The following is an 18,044-nucleotide window of genomic DNA, read 5'->3' as shown; positions in this document are numbered from 1 at the left end:
GGAAGCCACCAGGTCCGGGACTTGAACCGTGTCTGGCCATGTGTGAGTGTCCAGCACATTAACCACCACGCCACCTGCTGGTCCCAAGAGGTACTTTCTCATTTCCCCCACCCCACGCCTCTCTTCAGCAAGCGAACACTCCCACGAGCAAACTTCACCGGAAATAAAAAGAGGCACCATGTCGTCAGATTTGTGCGTGGGCCCTCCTGTCACATCCAGGGAGAGAGGTGGCAAGGAGCAGTCCCCACGCTCCCAGAGAACATTCCACACGGCGGCTCCTCCATAGCCGGCTTTATTTAGTGCAGAATTCAGACCTGGCGGTAGCTGGTGTCCCCGGGATCCAGGCTCCAGGGGAAGAGGGCTGGGCAGCCCCTGCCCCACTGCTCCGACCCTCCCAGCCCCAGGCTGACTGCCCCTCAGCTCCTGGCTGGCTGGAGGCTCAGCAGCAGACGCCAGCAGGAGAGTTCTAGCTGCTTCCTTGACAGATAGCTTCCTCTTTAGCAATGGCCTCACTCAGGCCCTGCAGGTCGTCCAGCAGGACAGAGAGGGACCCTGGAAAAGAAGACGCCAAGGGGTGGGCCCAGCTGAGGGGAGGCTGGGGGCAGAGAGCTGGCACAGGTACGAGGGTGGGAGGGGAAGGTCCTTCGGCCTACAGTCGGTGTGGGAACAAGAGGCAGAGGGTCTCCGGGACCACGGAGGCTGCGGGCATGGGCAGGGGCATCTGCAGTGGACTCCCTCCCTGCCCCTGCACTTAGCTCATTACCTTTCAGGGACGCTCTGGTGAGCACAGCTGGGGTCGGAGGCACGGAGGCTGAGGACTCCGGAGGCTGGGGGCTGGACTCCACCAACTTCTCCTTACCCGGCGGGGAGGGGAGGACTGCCAACAGTCGCTGCTGCTTGTAACGGGAGAGGAGACCCTCCTGCTGCAAGGTGGCCTGGGAAGGAGAGGGTTAAACGCCACCTAGCCCGGGCAGAGCCTCCCGTCCTCTTCCACACCCGACCCAACCAACTCAAGGTGGGCCACGTCTCTCCTGTCTCCCACCAGCATGAGGTTCTTGTCCTTCTCCAGTTCCTGCACACGCCGCGTCAGCCGCTGCCCCTCCTCCTTCCGGGCCTCGTCCTGCAGGCGCCGCAGCTCCTGGTCCCGCTGCTTCTCCCGCGTGGCTTTGCGCTGGACCTGGCGCAGGGAGACCACTACGGAGAAGTCAGGGCACAAGGGGCAGGTGCGTCAGCCCAGAGGCTGCAGGGCACCATGGAAGCTCATCCGCTGGGGCTGCGTCTCTCCTACAGAGGGAGAGGCGGGGCTGCCAGGGTCCTGCACGGTCCCTTCCCCAACTGCCCTGCAGATACTTAGGAGGAAGCTGAATACTGACTGGATATTAAATCGGGGGAATTAAGTATTCCTTTTCTTGCTTGCTTGCTTGCTTTCTTTCTTTAGTCTGCTACAGGGCACATGCACTCACTGAAGACACAGAGCAGGCGAGAGATCATCCCCGAGTGGGGATGGCCATGCCACAGTTCTTTCTCTTCCATCCTCCTCTCAGGATTTTGGGTATGCAAAATCCTGTGTGTTTTTCTTTTTAATGACTTTTTTTTTTCAAGAATTATTTTATTCAGGGACCAGTAGGTGGCGTGGTGGCTAAAATGCTGTATATTCCCACACGGCCGACCATAGTAAGTCCTGGACCTGGTGGCTTGCTTTCTCTGTCTCTCTCTGATCAAAATTAAAATAAAAAATGAATGAATAAATAAATGGACCAGAGAGGGACAGAGTGAGAGAGAGGGAGGGAAAGCAAGAAAGCAAGTTGCCAGATCCAGGACTCAAACCACAGTTGGCCATGTGGGAGTCCAGCACCCCTAACCGCCATACCACCTGCTGGCCCCAGCCCTGTGTGTTTTTCAAGTCACCGGGTCCAAAACTCAAACCACACAGCTGGCCATATGGGATACAGCTGCCTTAACTTCCAAACCATCTGGTGGCCATGTTCATCTTCTTAAAGTGTGATAATGGCATTTTGGTTTTTTGGTTTGTGGTTTGTTTTTTTTTTTTTTTTTTTTGAGGTTTTTGCTATAGGGCGCGTGCGCTCGCCAGACAGACAGAGACAGAGAGACAGAAAGTGAGAAATCACCCCCCAGGGGGGATGGCCACGCCGCAATCCCTTCTCCTCCATTCTCCTCTCGGGATCTTGGGCACGCACGCACACGCGCCCGGCGTGGGTTTTAAGCCACCGGGTCCGGGATGCGAACCGCGGTCGATTATGTGGGAGTCCAGCGACATAGCCATTACGCCAACTGCTGGTCCCAGGCATTTTGGTTTTATAAGAGAATTTCTTATGTGTGGGAGATGCAGGGGAAGCCCACGGGCAGCTCACCCTAACTGACGCGGTGAGCGTGCTGTGAACGAGTGTGCGCAGGGAGATGGAGTGTGGGGTGCTGTATCTAGCGAGGGCGCGGAGGCACTCATCACATGATCTTTTCACCCATCCCAAAGGGGCGGGGTGTGAAGTCTGTGCTGGAGCTAGCTGCTGGCTCTGTGTGTTGGGAAGGGGGTGGCCTTTGTGGAGCGGCCGTGGCAGGACAGGCGTGAGGAGGTTCCACAGCGGTCACGTGCTGCTTCTGGATTTGGTGCTGGCTACGTGGGTGCGTTCACCACGTGAGACTCCATCTGCGCCATCCCTTGATAACTCCATTACTTCATACTTCACTTCAGCGGCTTTTTAAAACGTTTGCAGGGGGCCAGCAGATGACGTGGTCCTTGAGGCACTGGACTCCCCCATGGCTGACTGCAGTTCAAGTACTGGCCCTGGTGGCTAGCTTTCTCACTTTCCTACTTTCTTTCAATCTCTCTCTCTCTGGTCAAATCTTAAAATAATAATAAATAAAATTTCAAACAAATTGGGGCCAGCCGGTGGCACGGTGTTTGGAGGCCAACCACAGTTTGAGTCCCGGACCTGGTGACTTGCTTTCTCACTTCCCCCTCCTTCTCTCTCTCACTATCCTTCTCTGGGCAAATTAAAATGAATCAATGAATAAATAAAGTTAAATAAAATAATTCTTTAAAACAATTAAGAATGAATAGTTCTGAATAAATAAATAAAATAGTTATTTTAAAAAAAAAAGGGACCAGCGAGTGGCGTGGTGGTCAAGGTGCTGGACACTCCCACATGGCCAACCGGGGTTTGAGTCGTGAATCTGGTGGCTTGCTTTCTCACTTCCTCTCTCTCTCACTCTCACCCTCTGTCTCTCTCTGGTCGAATTAAAAAAAATCAATGAATGAATAAATAAATAATAAATAGTTATTTAAAAAAATGAATAATTCTTTGTTTATTTTTGTGTTTTGTTTTTAAGAGATTTTTGCTATAGGGCACATGTACTTGCTGGAGACAGAGACAGAAAGTGAGGAATCATTCCCTAGGGGAGATGGCCACACCACAATCCCTTCTCCTCCATTCTTCTCTCAGGATTTTAGACATGCACGCATATGCACCCAGCATGAGTTTTAAGTCGCCAGGTCTGGGACTCAAACAGCAGTTCGACTACGTGAGAGTCCAGTGACATAAGCATTATGCCATCTGCTGGTCCCTAAAAACAAGTAATTCTTTTCTGGAGAGGTTTTTGCTACAGGCCGCATGTACTCGCCAGAGAGAGAGAGAGACAGAAAGCGAGAAATCACCCCCCAGGGGATGGCCACGCCACAATCCCTTCTCCTCCATTCTTCTCTCAGGATTTTAGACATGCACGCATATGCACCCAGCATGAGTTTTAAGTCGCCAGGTCTGGGACTCAAACAGCAGTTCGACTACAATGGAGTCCAGCGACATACTTATTACACTAACTGCTGGTCCCCAAACCAATAATTCTTAAAAAAAAAAAAAAAGTTTAGAGGGGATAATAACCTGCCTCAACACTTCCTTCTGGGAGAGCCCATGTCCACCTGGCAGAGCTCACCAGCCTTAGCGTGCTCCCTCTGAGCCTCGTTCAGTCTCCTCTCTGTGTCGGACAGCTGTTCCCGCAGCCGGGCTTCCACTTCGGCCACCTTCTCCTGCAGGGCTGGGGCGAGGGCACAGATAGGGAGCGTCAGGTGGGCTGAGCTTAGTCCCCGCCCCACCCTGAGCGGCACCATTTCCTGGCCCACACCTTGCCCGTAGACCTCCTGCTGCTGGGTCAGCTCCTGCCCCAGACTGGCCGCCTCCTCTGTGCTCTCCTGCTGGCCCTGGCGTGCTGCTGCCAGCTGCAGCCCCACGCTGGCCAGGGACTCCTGGGCCTGCTGCAGCTCCTGCTCCAGCTGCTGGGCCACCTTACTCAGCTGCTGCCGCTCTGCCTCCCCTGGCAGGACGGTGCTCACTCAGGCCTCTCCGAGCACCGCAGGCCCCAGGTCCTCCTCCTCCTCTCAGCCCAGCCCCAGCTGTACCTTGCTCCCGCACCCGGCCCACCTCCTGCTGGATGAGGTGGGCGCTCAGCTGCAGCTCTGCGTCCAGGCGGTTCCTTTCTTCCCGCAGCTGCTGCAACTCCAGGCTCATGTCTGGGGCCGGCGGGAGCTGGGATGGAGGTGCAGGGCAGCTGGGACAGGCAAGAGAAGCAGAATTGGGGCAACCACTCAGCCCCCCATCCCTCCTTGCTCCTGTTGTGAGACCCAGAAGCCAACACCGTAAAGCTCCACCCCCAGCCACCTCAAAGTGCCAGAACCTCACCTCTCCTGGCGCAGCTGAGCAAGGGCCAGTTTCCGAGCCATCAGGCCTGGGGCGACAAAGCAGAGAGCAAGAGAGATGAGCTTGCGGGGAGGAAAGGGGTGACTGGGGAGTGATGCAGGGAGCGGGGAGAAGGTGGGAGAAGCATGGGCGTACACCAGAGAGCCCTCCTCACCCTGAATGGTGTGGACTTTGCGGACGGCGTAGCTGAGGCGGTTGCTGAGGCTGGGGAGCCGGGCCGCGGCCTCTTCCATCTTGGCCACGGTGCTCTGGAGCCAGACCTGGGAGCTGGGGAAGCACAGGTGGCTGAGCCCACCTCCACTTCTCCCCAAAGGGCCCGCCCTGCCAGGTCCAGACCACTCCCTCCACCCTGCACTGTTAGCAGGTGAGCAAAGCAGGGAAGGGAGAAGGGCCAGGAAAAGAGGAGCTGAAGCCACAGGGAGGAGCAGGGCCCTGCACTTCCCCAGCTTCCTGGCCCTGAGCTGGAGCTGCCCCGAAAGTCGCGTCCACGCTCCTCAGCAGGTACAGAAAACCTAAGGGCCTCGGCCCTCCACTGACCATCAGATAAAAATGGAGTTGTACATCAAAAAAGCACAGCTAGGGACCAGCAGTTAGCGTAATGGCTATGTCGTTGGACTCCCATGTCGTCGACCGCAGTTCAAGTCCCACAACTGGTGGCTTAAACTCACGCCCGGCCCGTGTGCATGCATGCCCAAGATCCAGAGAGGAGAATGGAGAAGGGATTGCAGCGTGGCCATCTCCCCCTGGAGGGTGATTCCTCACTTTCTATCTCTTGGTCTCTCTGTCTTTCTGGTGAGCGCACACGCTCTATAGCAAAAAAAAAACCTCTTAAAAAAAATAAACAGAAACAAAAAAAGACACAGCTAGGCTGGCCCATGGCCTAACGGTTAAGGCAGCCAGATCTCACATGGCCAACCACGTGGTTCTAATCTGGATCCGGCAGCTTTAGAGAACACACAGAATACATGTGTGTGCGTGCCCCAAACTCCAATGGGATGGAAAGATGAAGGGGTTGTGATGTGACCATTCCCATGAGAGGAGCTTTATCCCTGTCTCTGGCGAGTGTACACACCATACGGAGAAATTTTTAAAAAGGCTCGGGGGCGGCAGGTGGCTGAGGCGCCGAACTCCCACTGGCTGGCTGCAGTTTGAGTCCCGGACCTGGTGGCCCAAAATCACAACAAATAGATACATAAATATTGTTTTTTAAGCACAGCTAGGTGCCAGCAGGTAGTGTGGTGGTTAAGGGTGCTGGATTCCCACATGGCCAACTGTGGTTCGAGTCTCACACCTGTCAGCTTGCTTTCTCACATTCCCTTTCTCTCTCTGGTCAAATTTAAAATAATAATAAAAATGAAAATAATAACAACAAATGAATGGGACCAGCAGTTGGCATAATGGCTATGACGCTGGACTCTCATGTAGTCGACCATGGTTTGAGTCCCAGAACTGGGGGCTTAAACTCATACCAGGCATGTGTGCATGTGTGCCCAAGATCCCGAGAAGAGAAGGGACTGCGGAGTGGCCATCCCCCCTGGGGGGTGATTTCTTGCTTTCTGTCTCTCTGTCTCTCTCTGTCTTTCTGGCAAGCACATGTGCCCTATAGCAAAAAACCTCTCCCCCCCAAAAAAAAATTAAATAACAAATGGAATTAAATAAATAATCCTTAAAAAAAAAAAAAAAAAGAAAGGAAAAACAGCTATTCCTGGCACCGAAACATACTGTAAGCTTCTCATTTGGGTCCCAACAATCAGTGTGTTTAATAACTGCCCTGGGTCCAGACTGAAGGTGGTGGCCAGGAGGGGAGGCACAGCTAGATGAGGCAGGCCCACTGGGAAGGTTACCAGTTGGTGTCTGGAGACGCCCCAGGTGTGCTGGGCACACGTATGCCATGACCCGGACTGGCTGAGGCCGGAGGTGGACCACAGTACCAAGACCTTGTTGGGGTGCCCAGCATGATTTTCAAACCTCCAGGTCCAGGACTTGAGCCATGGAGTCAGCCACGTGAGATCCAGCCGCCTGAACCAGCCTGCCCCTGGCTGGCTCACTACTGCCTGTCCTTTCCCTGTGTGGTTTCTCTCTCACCCCGAGTGTGGACCGGCTATTACACACCACAGATCCGTGACCCTTCTCCAACAGGCCACGAACGGAGATTCTCTGGATATCAGCGAGGGGGGCGCCCATGGGCTTTACCGGCTGGCTGTGCCAGACACAGGAAATGAAGCTGCAGGAGTCCCTGGGGAGGAGGCCACCGGAGCATCTAGGAGCAGGGCTGGGACTGCTCAGGAGAGTCCACGTCTACACTGACAAAAACGGGTACCGACAATGGCTGACGGCAGTCCCCACTACAGCACAGCACGGGTCACTTTTACCTGGAAATTGTCACAGTAGGTGCTGCCAACGCCAACAGTGGCTCTTATTAAAGCCATTTTCTTTCTTTTTTTAAAAAGAATTATTTTATTTAACTTTATTTACTTATTTTAATTTGACCAGAAAGGGACAGAGAGGGAGAGAAAGAGTGCAAAAGTGAGAAAAGAAGCCACCAGGTCTGGGACTTGAACCACGGTCGGCCATGTGATGAGTCCAGTGCCCCCAGCCACCATGCCGCCTACTGGCTCCTGAAAGGCACTTTCTGATAAAGTCTGACAGTCTTCAGACTGTCTAATTAACTGGGCGACAGTATCTGTTTAGGCTGCTTTGAGCCAGCATCACCCTGCGATCTCCTGGTGCGGAAGACAAGTCCTGCCCACGGCCCATCTCCCGTTCTCCCGGGTAGGAGCCACGCACCAGACAATGCGGGTGAGGGTCCATCACAACCGCTCTAATTCTGTGCGTGTTTAAATTTTTCATAATTTGGGCTGAATCTGTCCCCAAGGTACACATCTAAGAGAAGGGATCGGAGGGCCAGGACCCACCCTGCTGCACACTTTGCTGAACCCAGCACCGTTACCGGACCCAGCACAGCCGCAGGGTAACAGGAAGCAGATGCTGAGCCGCCACGTGCTGAGCGCTCCACCGGCCGACCCCCTACCTGTCACAGGTCCCTCAACGGCAAAGGCTCAGGAGAGGTCACTACCACTGACCAAAGTTATGTAACAACTGTCGTAATGAAACTAGGGACTTGAGAGATACAGGCTTGTGACTGACTAAGAAACTGGCAGGCCAGCCCGTGGTGTGGTAGAGCACATCCGACCGCGTGGTTGAGTCCCAGACCCCACAGCCTGAGCAACACGCTGGGTGGGCTGGGTGCTATGTATGCATGCATGTCCAAGAGTCCTGAAAGGAGGGCGAGGGGAGAGGGGACTGCAGTGTGACCCTGCCCTGGGGAAGTGCTTTACCTGCTGTGCACCCACACCCTCTGGCAAATTAAAAAAAAAAAATGACACAAACTAATGAGTATAAAGAATGTTTTAAATAAGTAAGATTAACCCCTCCTCACTAAGCAGGGCATGTCGACAATTTTTTTTTAAATTTATTTAGCTTTATTTATTATTATTATTATTTTCACATGAGTTTTGCCAGAGAGAGAGAGAGAAGCCACCAGGTCCAGGACTGGAACCGCGGTCGGCCATGTGGGAATTCCAGCACCTTAACCACCACACCACTTGCTGGCCCCGCATGTCGACAATTTTAAAAGGAGAAAGCACGAAGGCCAAGTCCCCGTGCCCCACCGTGAACGGCTCTGAAGCTGAGCCCCTCGGTGCTGTTGGCTCAAGCTGCCGTGCGGCTGACCGGCCAGGGTGGCACTGTCCACCTCCGTCCCACACGTGGGGGGTTCACAGCAGGTAATCGTGGTGGAAATGTGGGGGCTCCCAGGCACACACAGACACTTCCACAGGGCCGACTACCCCACACCCAGCTCTGTACCCACCGGATGCCAACTTTCCGGCCCTAACTTCCCTCTCTAACTCCAAGGTGCCCAGGCAGCCGGGCAGGTGGAAATAAGACCGCACCCGCTGCTCCCTCTGGTACCTGCTGACCACGTGGATCACGAGCTTCAGCTGCTCCTCGGCCAAGGCGGCCTGCTGCTGCTGCCGGCGCTGGGCCTCCTGGGCTCGGCTCAGCTCCGCCTGCAGGGCCTGGGGAAGAGGTGGTAAAAGAAGGGGTCCCTCCCTGGGACCCGGGCCTCCCTGGCCTCTGCCTGGCCCCCACACTGACCTTGGCGCCCACCCGCTCCACCTCCACCTCTGTGGCTCTGTCCTGCAGGGAGTGCTGCAGGATGGCCAGCTCCTGGCTCTGGACTGTCACCTGTTCCTGGAGCTCCGCCACCTGGAGAGGAAAGAGACGTCAGGGCCCTGGCTGGCCGCGGGCAGGCACTGGGAAGGGGGTGGTGGAGAGGGCTCAGAAAATGCCATGCAGGGAGAGGAGAAGCTTGGGTTCCTGACATTTTCTTTCAAATTGCCACAGAGTGTGTGTACTCACTAGGGAGACAGAAATAGGGGGAGAAAGCAGCCCCAATGGGGTGTGCTGGCCCCGCGACCTCTTCTCCATTTCTCACCCTGCCAGGGTTTGGGCGTGCATGCACACGTGCCCAGCCATGTTTCTCAAGCACCAGGGCTAGGATTTGAACTGTGGTCAGCCACATAGGATGCAGCTCCTTTAACACTCGGCTACGGGACTGGCTTTTTGTGTTAGTGGCAGGAGGGAGTTCCTGAGACTACAGTCTGAGTCCGAATCCCCTTCCAGAACCTGTCCCATGTGCCCACACCTTGAGGAAGGCCTCCTGACCCACCACCTATGATGTCACTGCCTCAGGTGCTGTCCCCTCCCAGAGAGGCCATCCTTAACCATCCTACCTAAGGTTGACCCACCCCACCGTCTGTCACTATTTTTTTTGTTTGTTTTTCAGGGCATGTGCATTTGCCAGAGAGAGACACAGAGAGATGGAGGGAGAAAGAGAGAGAGAGAGACAGGGAAAGTGAGAAATCACCCCGAGGATGGGCATGCCACAATCCCTTCTCCATTCTCTCAGGATTCTGAGCATGCACAAGCACTTGGCATGTTTTTCAAACCACCAGATCCAAGATTCAAAAACGTGCTCAGCCGTGTAGGATCCAGCACCTTAACCACCACGCCACCAGCTGGCTGCTCTCGCGTTCTCGCTTACGCCTTCCTTCATAGCACGCGATTACTCAGGATCCCTGGCTGTTACCGGCTTGTCCCACAAGCCCGTGAGCAGCTTCTCGGCTGCTTGGTGTACGACCGTGTGCCGGCACGTGGTGACGCTCAGAACAAGCTTGCTGGATCGGTCATCCTTCTGCGAGGGGCAAGGGGCTGGGGGGCGTTCAGGAGGAAGGAGACAGAGTGACCTGCCCCTCCAGCTGCTTCACGGCGTCTCTGTGCTCCAGCTCCTGGGCTTTGAGCTGCACCATGAGGGTGAACACCTTCTCTTCAGCAGGGACTGGCACTTCTGGGTGAACTCGGGCTCCAGGGCATCTGAAGGCTGAACCTGAGGCGGGCAGAGGGGAGGAGAGGACTGAGCTGGCGCCTTGCTTTTTCTGGGTGCTGCCCTAGCAGACAGCCACGGGCAGGCCAGGGCAGCAGGTACGAGGTTGTGGGGCCAGGCTGCCTACCTTCCTGGTCAGCTCCTCCTCCTGCAGGGCGAGGATGTGCGTGAGGCTCTGTACTCGCACCTGCAGCAGCTCCGTGGCGGTACTCAGGCCAGCCCGGTCTTCCTGCAGATGCTGCAGCCGAGGGAGAGCAGCTGCCGGGGCGGGACTCAGCGCCTGCCTTGGCAGGCCCCCTGTGCCCTGCGACATACCACCTCCTCTCCTGGGACAGCGCTCCCTGCTCCCCCTCTCCTCCCCGTCCCACCCGGGTCCTGCACAAACACACACGTGCGCTCTCACCTGCACGGTTTCCAGAAGCTCCTGCCGCTCCGGCTCCCACGTCTGGCTGTGCACCTCGGGAGGGGCTTGTTCCCCCACGTATTTCCTTAAGCTCTCAACCAGGGTCACCTGGGCCTCCAAGTCTTCCTGGGTCTTGCTAGGGTTGGTGTAGGAAGGCGGCATTCACCAGTGGGGACCCCCTCCACCTCACCAGCTGCTGGCACCCCTCAAGCCACTCCTTCCCCCACTTGCCTCAGCTGCTTCCGCAGCAGCTCGACCTCCCTCTGGGCCGCGGCCAGCTCCTTGGCTTCGCCTGCTCTCCTGGACTCCAGGCCATTCAGAGACTTCTCCAAGCCCTCGGCCTTGCTGGTCAGACTGGAAAGAGCCTCCTGGTGAGCCTGGGTCAGGGAAGAGAGCTGTGGAGAGAAGAGGGCTCAGCAGGGGTCAGCCCCCTCCCACGTTGGAGCCCTCAGACCTCCCCCTGCTTTGGCCCTGTCCTTCACCCCCACTTTCTGAGACCTCAGGAAATGGCCCCCAAAAATCTATCCGTGTGTGGCGAATGGAGATCGCCCTTGGCACCCCTGTTTCCCAGTGTCCCCCAAACCATCACAAGTTCTGTTGGATCTTCTCCCAAGACCTGTCTTCACTTCTGTCTCCACTGCCACCAACCTAAAGGAAGTCACTCCTATCTCCTGCTTGGACAATCACTTTTAAACAGGTCGTTCAAAGGCTTCGATGGTAGGCCAGCCCCGTGGCCTAGTGGTTAAGGCAGTCAGATCCCACATGGCCAAATCCTGCCCCGATGGCTTGAACACACTGGTCACGTGCACGAATATGCCCAAATGCAGAAAGGATGAGAAAGGGAGAAGGGACTGCCTGTGACCACATGGCCCCATGGGGGGTTGCTTCACACTCTCTCCCTGTTTCTCTCTGATGGGCGGGCACCCTCTGGAAATTAAAAGAGAAGGCTTCAGTGGCTTACGTGGCATTCAGAACGAGCCCAGACACCTGCCTCTGCCTGCAGAGCCCGTCCTCCCTGCCCGTTGCCTGCCTCCGAGGGGACCTCCCCAGCCTCCCCAGCTACTCGCCCTGCTCCCTGCTGCTCTGCAGACCTTGGGCCGTGTCCCTCCTTTGGTGTTCTAATCCCCGCCCGCCACCCGACTCCGTCCTCTCGCCGTCCACGTCCTTCGGAGCACTCCTCACCAGACACTTCCTCACGGACATGTGTGTTTACTAGCGGCCACGCCCCACTGGAAGGCACCTCAAATGGTGGCAGGGATAGCAGAGCCACTACAGGCCACTGCACAGACCGAGAAGACGGGAACAGCAGACGCTCTGCTTCCCAGTCTGCACCCTCCAGCCGTCTATGACAGTGACGTGACCTTTTTGGGTATAAATCCTCAAACTGTCTTTTTAGACATAAAAGACAAATCCAACCACATCACTTCCCTGCTTAAAACCTTTTAATGGTTGCTCATTGCTCCTAAGGTGAGGGGTCCTTGTATAAAGATCTGAACCGGGTGCAAATCCGGAGTCTTCCCATATGGCTCCAGCACCACACAGCTGCAGTTACCACCTGCACCACCACGGCTGGGCTTGGTCAATGTCCCTTAACTTTTTTATTCTTGTCATTCCTAAGTTTACTATCATAAAGTCAATGTATTGATCTTTTATGCTTCTGGATTTTCTTTTTTTAAAGAATTGTTTAACTGCATTTATTATTATTACTTTTAATTTGACCAGAGAGAGACAGAGACAGAGGGAAAGTGAGAAAGCAAGCCGCTAGGTCTGGGACTTGAACTGCGGTCGACCACGTGGGAGTCTGGCACCTTAATCACTAAGCCACATGCCAGTCCCTGGATTTTCTTTCTTCCTTTTTTTTTTTTTTTTTATGTTTTTTGCCATAAAACGTGTGCTCACTGGAGGCAGGGGTGGGGGTAAGAAATCACCCCTTGGGTTGGACACATCACAATCCCTTCTCTTCCATTTTCTTCTTGGGATTTTGGGCATGCATGCACACATGACTGGCATTTTCAAACAGCCGGGTCCAGGACTTGAACAGTGGTCGGCCACGTGGGAGTCCAGCATCTTAAACACTATGCCACCTGCTGGGCCAATGCTTCTGGAGTTCACTCATAGGTAGAAAGGCCTTCCCAATGGCAAGGTTACAAAGGCGTTCCCCCATGTTCTTTCCATTACCTCTATGGTTTCATTTCTTGATGTGTCAAGTGGCTAGGGTGGCCTTCTCTAACCCCCATAGGTCAGGGCTCTCCTGCTCCCTCTTCAAGGCACTTTTCCCAAATGCAAATAACTAAATACGACTAAGTAAACGCTGAAGGTGTGTGTCCCCCACTAGGCTAGCAAGGCCCGGCTGGTGTGGTCATTGAGTCCCGGCCACTGTCTCAGGGAGGGCAGAGCAGGCGCCGCGTCCCCTGCAGAACCCCACTCCCACCCTCTCACTGTCCCCACAATGCTCCCAAGCCAACCAGGTCCCTGGAGTAAAGTAGGGAGGCAGACTACTTCCTGCCAGAGGGAGAGAGAGGCTTCGAGTGGTGGGAAGTCACCTGGGCCTGGGCAGGGGATGCACGCAGACACCTACGTCCTCCTTTTCAGACCACCTGTGTCTCTCCTTTACCAAAGACGCCATGGCTCCATCGTTCACAGGTTTGTTTCTGCAGCACCTGCTCCTCACTGAGAAGCTAGGTCAGTTCACTCTTAGGAAGCTGAGCCCCGCCCATCCCTGCACTCACCTGCTCTTGGTGCAGCCGCTGCACCTCCTCCAGCTCCCGCTGGCTCCCCTCTTCCAGATTCTTCCGGACAACCTCGGCTCCGGCCAAGGCAGCACGCAGACCTTCGGCCTCAGCTTGACCAGCCTTCTCCGCTCGTGCCAGAGCCTCCAGCTCCATGGCCTGGGCCTCCAGCCTCATCTTCTGCTGCAGGGAGGTCTCCCGAAGGACCCGGACCTCGTCCTCAAGCCGCCGCAGCTCTTGGAGTTGCCGAGAGATCAGCTCAGCCTGCTGGCTCAGGGCCTGTGACCCCTGCAGCCCTAGAGACCTTAAAGAAAAAAAAAGGCTGGTGCAGGTGAGACATGTCACCGGTGCTGGAAATGTCACCAAGGGCCAAAGGGGAAACAGGAGGAAGACAAGAGGACCCCTCTACTCCTGTGTGGGGAGGCAGCAGTTGAGGCTAGGCCCGGGTAACATCGTGCACAGAGGCCCCACCGAGCACACTAGGTCCAGTGCTTGTGCACACCGGACAAAGGCCAGCCATGCTCATGGAACAGGTCTCTCAGGACAGAGTTCAATTCCCAGGCAGTTAAGTTAAACAGCCAGAGGGCTGGCACCACGGCCTACTGGTTAAGAGAGCTGGATCCCACATGACTGACTACGGTTGGAATCCTGGCCCTGACAGCCTGAAAAACATGCTGGGCACATGCGGATGTGTGCCCCATTCCTGACAGGATGGAGAACCGGAGAAGGGGCTGTGCATGACCACGTGCCACTAGGGAGTGCTTCCTCACACTCCTTTTTCTCTCTCTATGGCAAATGCTTGTGCCCTCTAGCAGTTCAATACATAAAAAGGCAATATTCTTCCCTTTTTTTAATAAAAAATTCTTATTTATTTATTTATTTAAATTTGACTAGAGAGGGAGGGAGGGAGGAAAAGAGAGAGAGCAAACCACCAAGTCCAGGACTTGAACCACGGTCGGCCATGTGGGAGTCCAGCGCCCTTAACCACCATGCAATCTGCCAGTCCCTCCTTTTTTTTTTCTTTTTTGCCATAAAGTGTGTGCAATCAGCAGAGAGACAGAGAGCAGGCAAGAAAGATGGGAAGAGTGAGAAATCACCCACAGGGGGGATGGCCATGCTGCAATCCCTCCTCCTCCATTCTCCTCTCAGCACTTTGGGCACATGCACCCGGGCCCAACATGTTTCTCAAGACGCTGGAACCAGGACTCGAACTATACAGCCAGCCACGCGGGATCTAGCCACCTTAACCCAAAAGTCAGTAAGATAAGCATCAAATGTGCACATCACCAGGACACACACCCTAAGGACACAGGTTGGAAGAACAAGAGACTTCTGATTCTGATTTAAGGGCAAGAAGTTGGAAGGAGGCCTGGCTGTAGAGGTAATGAGCCCGCAGTAGCAATGCGGTGAGGCTGGGCGCTCGTTAGAGGCGTTTATGGAGCGCTAGGTACACATTACCAGTACGTCAACAAACAACGTGGGCCTGACCTTTGTGGACTCGGCAATTGGTGTCATGCAAAGTTTACACCAGATTGTAACACGGCTCCTGGGACAGCCCCCTCACTGAGGCCCAGAACCACAGGACTCTTTGAGGTAGCGGGGATCTGTAGGTTAGGGAACGTAAGTGACTTGCCCAAAGTCCCCTTGTTTTTGCTTACAGCTGAACTAGACATAGAGAACCGTCGTCTCCTGACACTGCCCCCAGCAAGTCTAGTACTCCCCCTTCTCCGTCATGCTTCTTCCTCCCTGCTGCAATCTCACTCTGGGGCAAAATGGCGGCATGGCGGCATGACATTCTGGGAAGACACACTGGAAACGAGCAGTTTTCACAGATGACAGGGTGACAGATGGCACGTCCTCTGTAAAGGTTTTCTTCAGCTATCATACCCTACCCGGATGAGCTCATACCACCACAGTGCTGAGTCTGTGCTTTCAGTTTACGCTTCATCTTGCTACGCTTTATCATCAGTGTTGGCAGGTCTATCTCCTCCCTCTGGTTTTAAATTCCTTTTTCATTTAAAATTTAAGTCAGGGGACCAGCAGGTAACATGGTTGGGGCACTGGACTCCCACATGGCCGGCCACAATTCGAGTCCCAGACCTGGTAGCTTGTTTCCCTTCTCTCTCGCTGTCTCTCCCTCTGGTGAACATGTATACCCTATAGCAAAATTGAAAATAATAAAAACACTAATAGAAATGTTTAAAAAATTAAGTCAGAATACTTTATTCATTTTTGTTATCCCCATTCCTAGCATCTACTACACTGCTTTATTATGTGTGCACTGCAGGTATCAGTAATTGCTCATGGTCCGGGACCAGCAGTTAGCGTAATGGCTATGTTGCTGAACTCCCATGTAGTTGATCGGGGTTTGAGTCCTGGATCTGGTGCTTGAACTCACGCCGGGCACCTGTGTGTGCGTGCCCAAGATCCCAAGAGGAGAATGGAGGAGAAGGGATTGTGGCGTGGCCACCTCCCCGGGGGGTGATTTCTCGCTTTCTGTCTCTCTGTCTTTCTCTGTCTGGCGAGTGCACGTGCCCTATAGAAAAACCTCACCAAAAAAAGAAAATAATAATAATACTAAATTGCTTATGTAAAATAAACAAGTTATGGATTCAGGGCCAAAACAAGGTAAGGAAAGGCAATGAAAGATCCCTACCTGACTCTGCGCCCTGGCTCCTGGCCGTCACCAGAGACATCCCGCTCCCACATGGTCACTTGAGGTCTTTGGTTTTCCAGCTGCCTCTCTGGGACATCTTGATGGGGCGGGGACTGGACCAAAGGCATGTCTGAGACCCAGGTAGGGGCCATTCTTGACAGAGTTGGAAGGGGCCGGGCTTGGAAGTGGGAGGGGGGAATCAGCCTGTTGGAACCTGAGGAATCACAAGAGCAGAGATGGTCAGTTTCTCCAGAAAGGCGCTCACCCGTCCCCTGCCTGGCCCCACTGACCTGAAGGCAGAAACATTTCCACATTATCTGAAGGCTCCAGACTCTGTCTCCAGCCATCCACGTTCCCCTGGACAGTAGGAGAGACAAAGACACGACTCAATTCTCAGGCCACTTTCCAGAAAGAAAGCCCCTACAATAACAGAGCCCTGGGACCAGCAGTGGGCGTAATAGCTATGTCACCCCCCTGGCCATCCCCCCTGGGTGGTGATTTCTCGCTTTTTCTCTCCATCTTTCTTTTTTTTTTTTGGAGAGGTTTTTGCTACAGGGTGTGTGTGCGCTTGCCAGACAGAGAGAGACAGAGAGACAGAAAGCGAGAAATCACCCCCCAGGGGGATGGCCACGCCGCAATCCTTTCTCCTCCTTTCTCCTCTCAGGATCTTGGGCACGCACGCACACGTGCCCGGCGTGAGTTTTAAGCCACTGGGTCTGGGACACGAACAGCGGTCGACTACATGGGAGTCCAGCGACATAGCCATTACGCTAACTGCTGGTCCCACTTTTTCTCTCCATCTTTCTGGCGAGTGCATGGGCCCTATGGCAAAAACCTTTCCAATAAATAAATAAATAAATAAATAAATAAAATAATAGAGTCCTAACCCTTTGATTCCAGCCAGGTCTGCCTGCCTCTCAGCTCCTCTCTACTTCTCAAAAGAAGGGAAGATTCCCAGGACCACTTGTTGGTCCCAGCCTGGTTCCTGATAGGACCTGGCTGGTAATCACCAGGTGGTGGAAATTTACAGACAAGCCAAGGAGCCTTGGGCTTTACTGCTATCTGGGGGACTCGGGCAGTGCGTTTACCCTTCTCCTCACGTTTCTACAGTCCCTGCTGCTCCGGGCTGGAGGTGGAAAGGGAGGTACTCGGTGCAGGGGCCCTGGGCCGGGTCTCCAGAGTTCTCTCCAGGGCTCGCCAAGGCCCTGGGGAAGCCCGTCCAGACCCCACCAAGCCATGACGCCTGGGTCCTTCCCTAGGAAAGGGCAGGCTCAGGGCTTGGCCGGGAGAGCGGGGCAGCGTCCAGGGTGGCCGCCTCCCAGGCAGCCTAGGTCTGCAGGCAGGAGCGCTGGCTCCCTGGCATCTCGTGCAATCTCTCTTGCAACCTTCCTCTCAGCTTCTCTCTACTGTGGCCTCAGCGTCCATTCCTGTCGCCTCCTCCCTACTGTCTTAGCACATGGGGACCTCTTCAAGATCTTCCTCCCACCCTCCCAATGGATTCATCTCCTTTTTCGCCCGAATCTGGGATTCTTACCACCGCCCTCCTTTCTTACATCCTAGTCGGCTTTTTCCTGGAAGAAATTATTCTGGTCCCACACTCGCCCTCATCTCAGCTAGTGGCCTGCTCGCGCCTGCCTGTACCTGGTCCGGCTCTGTCCCCCGCGACCCCCGACCTCTCCCCAGTCTTCACCCTGCTGCACCCTGAGCTCTAAGGCTGTTCTGACCTCAAGTGCTCCTTCCCCGGCCCCTGCACCCCACTTCCCCTGCGGATTCCCTGAACCCACCCCAGAACCCCTGTCAGCCCCTTCCCGCCCCCAACCGACTGTTCCCGAACGCCCTTACCCAGCGCGAGACACCCCGCGGCCCTTTGGCCACACCCCCTGCCCCTAACTCTCAGCAGGGCCTCCGCGGGACGGCGCCTGCGCAAAGCGGGTAGGTTGGCGGGCCGCTCCAAAGCCCCGCTTCACCCTGGGAGGGGCAGGTGCACGCAGGCGCAGTGGCATGCGAAGCCGTGCCCAGTTTGTGCGTAGGCGCTTCCCCGCGCCCCGGCGGCCCCGCCTCCCTCCGGACACCCGGGAAAGTCGCACTAATTAGAAAAAGC

The 18,044-nt window shown here is 55.0% G+C and overlaps 1 protein-coding gene across 1 annotated transcript; it reads right to left on the bottom strand.

Moving 5' to 3' along the window:
- Nucleotides 1-66: 66 nt before the first annotated feature.
- Nucleotides 67-17,765, bottom strand: CCHCR1 (coiled-coil alpha-helical rod protein 1). The gene is given in 19 exon segments (XM_006172317.3): nt 67-552; nt 764-935; nt 1,043-1,194; nt 3,949-4,050; nt 4,138-4,326; nt 4,412-4,560; nt 4,692-4,737; nt 4,864-4,976; nt 8,682-8,788; nt 8,868-8,978; nt 10,019-10,101; nt 10,104-10,158; nt 10,283-10,393; nt 10,559-10,694; nt 10,790-10,953; nt 13,288-13,591; nt 15,944-16,157; nt 16,234-16,300; nt 17,044-17,765. Coding segments are annotated over 19 exon segments (2,499 nt in total). The 5' UTR covers nt 17,182-17,765; the 3' UTR covers nt 67-466.
- Between the last annotated feature and the right edge of the window lie 279 nt (nt 17,766-18,044).

The sequence above is a fragment of the Tupaia chinensis genome, unplaced genomic scaffold (assembly GCF_000334495.1).
Source record: "Tupaia chinensis unplaced genomic scaffold, TupChi_1.0 Scaffold000176_1, whole genome shotgun sequence".
NCBI classification, from domain to species: domain Eukaryota; kingdom Metazoa; phylum Chordata; class Mammalia; order Scandentia; family Tupaiidae; genus Tupaia; species Tupaia belangeri.
The sequence above is the reverse complement of the archived record's forward strand: the minus strand, read 5'-3'. Positions and strand labels throughout refer to the sequence as shown.